Below are 6,155 nucleotides of genomic sequence, written 5' to 3' on the forward strand. Positions count from 1 at the left end.
ATCTCGTTACCCCCCTCTTTTGCCAAGTGGATCATAGATGGGCCAAATGTCTAACCTTGCGACACCCAACTAATCAAATCACGCCACGTTTATTTGTCACGTCACACCATTGTGCAGTGCAGTTAAAAATATATTTTTTTTTCGGTTGTTTCGGCGGCACCGTTATTAAAAACCCAAAGGAATTTATGTTGAACTTACAAATGGGTAAAACCGTCATTTTGATTCGTCTCGAGAAAGAAAGTACTATCCCTCATTAAAAACCTAAAGAAACGCGCTTTCCACGACGGTTTGTGTTAGGTTGGTGTTGTCACACCATATCCTTACTTACTTTTACGATAATACCCCTGTCTCAATCTACGGCTAATCATTTCCATTAATTCAGTTTTTGATTCATCATTTAAAATCACTACTAATAATAATTAATAATTTTCCATGTACATAAAACGAGAGACGCGACTTTTCTATAATCTACCTTGATTAGAAAAGAAAACATCCTTAAACAGGATTTTATACAACGAGTGAAAAAACGACTAATTCACGTTTTCACATTCGATAGTTTGAATCTAGACCTCTCCTCATCACTCAAGTTGTAAAGGGTAATTAAGTAAAAAAAAAAAAAAGATACAAAAGAAAGGCACGTGCTATGCCAATGACGGTTATAACCCGAAATCACGTGGTTTAGTCAACTCGCTTTACAGATATTCCGAAGAAGAAGTTAGTAGTAGCAGTAGCCTTGCAGTAGTTTTGTTGGACCCACTCTCTCACTCTTCCTTCCACCCCTCTCGTTACGCTGTACCAAAGGCGCGTGATCTCCACTTATAAACCGTAGGCGCGTCGATTCAAGAAGAAACCTTCTGCCCCACCACCACATCCACCACTACGTCTTCTTCTTCCTTCTACAAATACCCCACAGTCTCTTTCCCTCGTCTTCTAAGTTTTTTTTTTTTTTTTTTTTTTTTTCGCCTGAGACTGGGTCCCTTGAGATTTCTCTCATTATTGATACTTAAACAAGCAGCAACCTCCTCCTTTCTCCGTTTCTTTTTTTTATAAACTCTTCTTCGCTCTCCGTAAAAACTAAATCAGTTAAACAAAAACAAAAACAAGAAAAAAGAAAAAGCTATGGAACCTTGTAGCGTAACCGAGGATGCTGAGTTTTGGCTTCCGACTGAGTTTCTTACTGACGACGATTTTCTCGTTGCTAAAGAGAACAACGCTGGTGGAGGACTCGATCTCGATGACTCCTTCTCTTACGGGCCGCGTCTTGGATTTGGGGCTTTTCGCTCTACCGTTAAGCCTAATAACGCATGGTCTATGGGTAAGGAAGGTGACGATGAGAAGTTCTTAGCCGGATTGACTCGGCAGATGGTTCAGTCATCTCTGGAAGATGATTTCTCCGGTGGATTTTGCGGTGATCACTCTTTTCCCGCCGGTAACAACACCAAGGTACTTCGATTTGGACCTTAAACCGTTCTCAATCGTCTTTCTGTTTGCATATGGTTTTTAACTGTTTTTTTTTTGTATGGTTCGTCAGGCTTTGGGTATGAATCGTTCGCCTCTGTGTGTCGCCGGAACCGACTGCTGTTGCCGGACTCAGAGATCGAACCAGAATTGCAACTCTCGAGTTTCTTCATGGGATCTGCACTGTGCCGCGGCGGAGGAAGTAGCCAGGATGAGTATCATCGACGAACACTACCAGACTAGTGGCAGAGGACTTCTCGCTCCTCCCACAAAACTTTCCTCCTCTGCCTCCGCCACCACCGTCAAAAACAACCCTAGCAACGGTACCGGTTTCTACAGCCACCGTCAATCTCTCCCATACCAGAAGCTACAAGCTATCCAAGTAATGAATCATTATCGATAACTCTCTAAAGATTTGATTTTTTTCTGAATCTTTTGTTGTTGTGTGTGTGCGATTGTGCCTGATTGGTTTGTTTTTCTCGTTTGTCTTCTTGTGCAGTATCAGCAGCTAAAGCAGCAACAGCTGATGAAACATCATCATCATCATCGCCCATTGGTGCATCAGAGCAGAGGAGTAAGACTTAATAATAATGGTAACAAAAATGTTGGTGGTCCAGTGGATTTGTCGTCTTCTGCATGGTCTAATTATCAGCTTCCGAGGCGTGATGTTATGAGAGCTGTATTCATCGGAGATCAAACCGGAAAGCGTGGCTCAACCGGAACCGGAGTCTTCTTACCCCGTAGCGTTGACCACTCTTCTTCAAGGAGAGCTGAGACTCGTGACGATAAGCCCAGTAAGTTCCAAAAAAAAAGCATACTTTTTTCCAAATGTCATTTTTGGTTATCCAAACGTTTCGTTGGTTTCTGATGAGAAAATGGTTGTTACTTTTGTGTTTAGCTCTATCGACTGTTTTGGTTCCGGCTAGACTAGCTCATGTCCTGAATCTGAACGTAGGCGAACCAGTCCGGTCATCTTCTGGAAATCTCAACGGTAATACAAAATCTCGACCTCGAGTGCTTATTTAACTTATTTTAAGCAGTCAATTTTATAATCCAATTGGTTTAATTTCTTGTTAATTAATCATGCAGATGTGTCGTGGAGACAGAGGAGCAACAATGGTGGGTTCTCGAGCCAGCTGCACGGTGGTGTTAGGGCGGAGCAGCCAGTGAACGAGCCTCGGTTACCATCGGAATGGGCTTATTGATCGATTTGGTTTACGTGACTTTTGGGTGTGTTTAGGGTGAAGACTTTAATGGGTTTGGAAGAAACAAAGAAATAAGAAGATTAGGAGTTGATGACAGGTAGTCAAATAGTGGAGTAGGGTTTTCATATATAGATAGTGGAAGATTTGGAAGAAGAAGAAATAAAAGAAAGGATAGAGAAGGTGAAGTGACGAGGTTTTGGATCGTTTAACCACCATTGATGGCTGATAGTTGAAGAACAGAGCATTGCGAGAGAGACAGAGTAGACCTTTGTTTTTTTTTTTTGTTTTTTGGTTTTCTTTTGGAAATTAAATGTTGTTAGTTGTCACCGGGCTGTTGCTTTAGTCCTACTCACCCTTCCTCTTTCTCTCTTTCTCTTTTGTTCTCTCAACTCAACTCTTAATAAAGCAATGGACAAGTATTAGTAAAATAAAAAGATTGTTATATATACACTAATTCTGTTTTCCATTAGATGCTTAATATTGGAATCTGCTAATTCAATCATATCTCTCATTGTCTAAAATCTTATGCAAGCTAAATCATATCTTACTAAGGTGACGTTTTCTACAAAGTAAAATAAAGGGAACACTCACAGCTTACTTTTGATGATTGATGAATATCTTAAAATCTCTAATTTTGGAGAAGAAGTTCTCACAAGCAAGTAACAATAGCCCACAAACAGTCTTAATAATTAACAGTGTTCTTACACTAGTATAATAATAGTACCATATATATATATATATATTTTTTTAATATTACTAGTACTTACCTTGATCAACTAATAGTCTACTATAAACTATAAAGTTATGTTCTTAAGAAGAAGAAAAAAAATACACCACCATTGAGACACTACTGCTGAGTGCTGACACACAAGTACACCATTGGTGGTCCTTTGGTTGTAGCTCAGCTTTAAAGAGCTCATCTTTTGAATAGACCTTTCCGTGTGGTTGTGGAGGGTGTGCTAGGTTAGGCTAATTTTACTGATCAGATTCTGTTAGTATCTGGTAGCTCTTGTAATGTTCTCGGTTCCATTGATGGAATAATATAAACTTAGATGACCAAAAAAATAGAGACACACTACTGACACAGAAGTAATTACCACAGATAAAACATAAAGATAAGTAACTTTTTTATGATGCCAAAAACCTAAATATTTTGTTCTCGACTTCTCGTTATACTCGCCTAGCTAGCCTTGTTAATAGCAACAAAAAGGATTCAAAATCATAGATTAAGGCAAAAGAAACAACACGAAAGGGTTTTTTTTAATTAGATGGAAACAAAAAAAAAACTGTTAAGGAATTAGGCAACCCATTAAGTAATACACTCCTAAGTATCGATGTACTATTCTTTTCAAGCTGAGTAATTAATACACAAGCAATGGCGGATCCAGGACCTATTTTTACATGAGGCACAATATATAAATAACAATTATTTCATTAACAAAATTATCAAAAATGAGGCATTTTAGGGGCATCGAACCTTGAATCCTTGGTGTAACATGAGGCACCTTCTACCAACTAAGCTAGAAACATATTATTTGATTAAGAAATTTATTAAATTTATCTAATCTGTGTATGGCACGTGCCCTACTACCCTCTCAAGTAGATCCGCCTCTGTACACAAGAGCAGTTAAAGAAGTGGGATTTGATTAAAATGCTGAAAATGGTGCTCTTCTTCTTTGTTGTGGTGCTACGTGCAGACTTTGTCCTAAGCCATTTGTTATTATTGTCGTTAGCTAAGATTTACAATATTTGACAATTTTCTAGTGTCGACATTTGAGTAATGGCAGCTATTTTTAGTTGTCTTGGTTTTCTCGGTGAGTTTTTTTTTTTCTTTTTCAAAACGACTAGTACAAAATCATCAAGTCCTGTTTTATGTTCACCAGGACCGTTCGTAATTGTGTGAACCATGTATGTTAATGGGATGCACATGTTGATAAATTTGGTGTTCTGTGCTTTGACTGCTTCACGCCGTTCGTTGCGTTCTTTAATTATTGTAATTTCTTCGGATAACAACATTATTGAAGACCACTTACATTCTCACATGACTCCGCGCGCATTTATTCTACTTTCCTCTTCTTCTTTAACTTTCACATTATTTTAGAAGAAAAATAACTGATGCATACACATACATACATGCTGGTCTCTGTTTTTATATTTTGATTTTAGGGTTTACAATCTTGTAAGTATTCATTTTTTACTTTTATATTATTTGTGTTCCACTGAGGAATCGCGTAAAAAGATAATATGACTAGAGAGATGGGCAATAAATGGGAAAATGGAAAAAACATGTCGTACTAGTACTTTGGTTAATGCCAGTTTTAAATGAAAGTTACGATGCTTGATTTGTTAAAACATTAGTACATAATCGTATACATATTAATGGTTAATTAACTTTATGTTTAAGAGAATTAATTAGCTTCCAAACTAGTAATATACTACTAGCTCTAAAATGCAACTCCATCTACTTCTCCTCCTCTCTTCTGTCACTATATGTGTTTGTTTTCCTTTGGAGACCATCTCTTATTAAAACATGTTGACCTATTTGCACCTATCTGTCTATAAATACGAATCAATTCTTGTTCGTTTTTTGGATTTTCTTTGGTCGGTCAATATTTTTCCTTTTCTGTTTTGGATTTTGGAATGTCTAGAAAGAAAAACAAAATTAAAGGAAAAAAAGAATTGAGTAAATGGGTGTTCTGTTCTCACATGTAGAAATTTTCAATAGTCCAACATATTTGCTAAACTAACAACCACCAACCCATCACCAAATTTTCGTTTCATCTGTTGTGTCATACAAATTTTAGATCAAAGATCTTTTAACTCCAATATTTAATTGAAGTGTACATGTACATTATCATTTGAGTGGTTTGGATCCGATATATAGTTACCTTTTAGGTGTTGGATATAGGTTTTGCCCCCAACATTTACAGAAGTCCAAACAGAAAATCTTAGGAAGTTTTGGATCTGGCCCATTTGGATGCAGGAGCAAAATTGTCATTTTACAGAGAGACAGAAGAAATCTTAAGTCACTGGCCCACTATATATATCAGATGTCATTGTGACATCTACTTTTTGGGCAATTAGAGAGAGAAAAACAATTATATTTGTATTAAATGCGCTTAGCTTCTTGGTTGTCATTTTCTGTAAACTCTCTCTTCAATTCTACGTTAATAAAAGGACCAATTCCGATTTATCCCCATTAAAATTCATTCTATTTATATTGTCGATTTCCTACATCAATAATAGGGGGTAAATTTAAATTACATCAAATTGTTAAAGAAAGTGAAGCTCACAACTAGCCTTGTTAAGCCAACGTACCAGTGCAACTGATTTTTTTTTTTTCACATAACAAATTAACTGTAACCATTTGCAAATTTTAAGGTTAAAATAAAATAAAAATTATAGAATTATGTAAAGGAGTATATAAATAACATGGGCTGTTACACAATTAGAGGCCCGTTCAATATAAAAGCCCGCTAAACTAGTCAAAAG

The 6,155-nt window shown here is 36.9% G+C and overlaps 1 protein-coding gene across 2 annotated transcripts; it reads left to right on the top strand.

Annotated features, from left to right (window-relative positions):
* On the top strand, nucleotides 933–3,117 carry LOC104791671. 2 transcript variants are annotated; one of them, XM_019246798.1, is made up of 5 exons: nucleotides 933–1,443; nucleotides 1,532–1,840; nucleotides 1,964–2,252; nucleotides 2,357–2,449; nucleotides 2,548–3,117. In XM_019246798.1, the coding sequence occupies exons 1-5, from the start codon at nucleotides 1,120–1,122 to the stop codon at nucleotides 2,661–2,663; spliced, it is 1,131 nt and encodes a 376-aa protein (XP_019102343.1). In that variant the 5' UTR covers nucleotides 933–1,119; the 3' UTR covers nucleotides 2,664–3,117. The 2 variants fall into 2 exon arrangements, with proteins under 2 accessions (XP_019102343.1, XP_010515912.1); XM_010517610.2 differs by having other exon boundaries at nucleotides 935–1,443; nucleotides 1,958–2,252.

The sequence above is a fragment of the Camelina sativa genome, chromosome 6, assembly GCF_000633955.1.
Source record: "Camelina sativa cultivar DH55 chromosome 6, Cs, whole genome shotgun sequence".
Taxonomy (NCBI): domain Eukaryota; kingdom Viridiplantae; phylum Streptophyta; class Magnoliopsida; order Brassicales; family Brassicaceae; genus Camelina; species Camelina sativa.

Bases quoted from the DNA above. Each gene is read 5' to 3' on its own strand.
- LOC104791671 (XM_010517610.2), top strand. From the start codon at position 1,120: ATGGAACCTTGTAGCGTAACCGAGGATGCTGAGTTTTGGCTTCCGACT. The intron at 1,841-1,957 runs GTAATGAATCAT...CTTCTTGTGCAG, and splicing joins AGAAGCTACAAGCTATCCAA to TATCAGCAGCTAAAGCAGCA. The intron at 2,450-2,547 runs GTAATACAAAAT...TTAATCATGCAG, and splicing joins ATCTTCTGGAAATCTCAACG to ATGTGTCGTGGAGACAGAGG.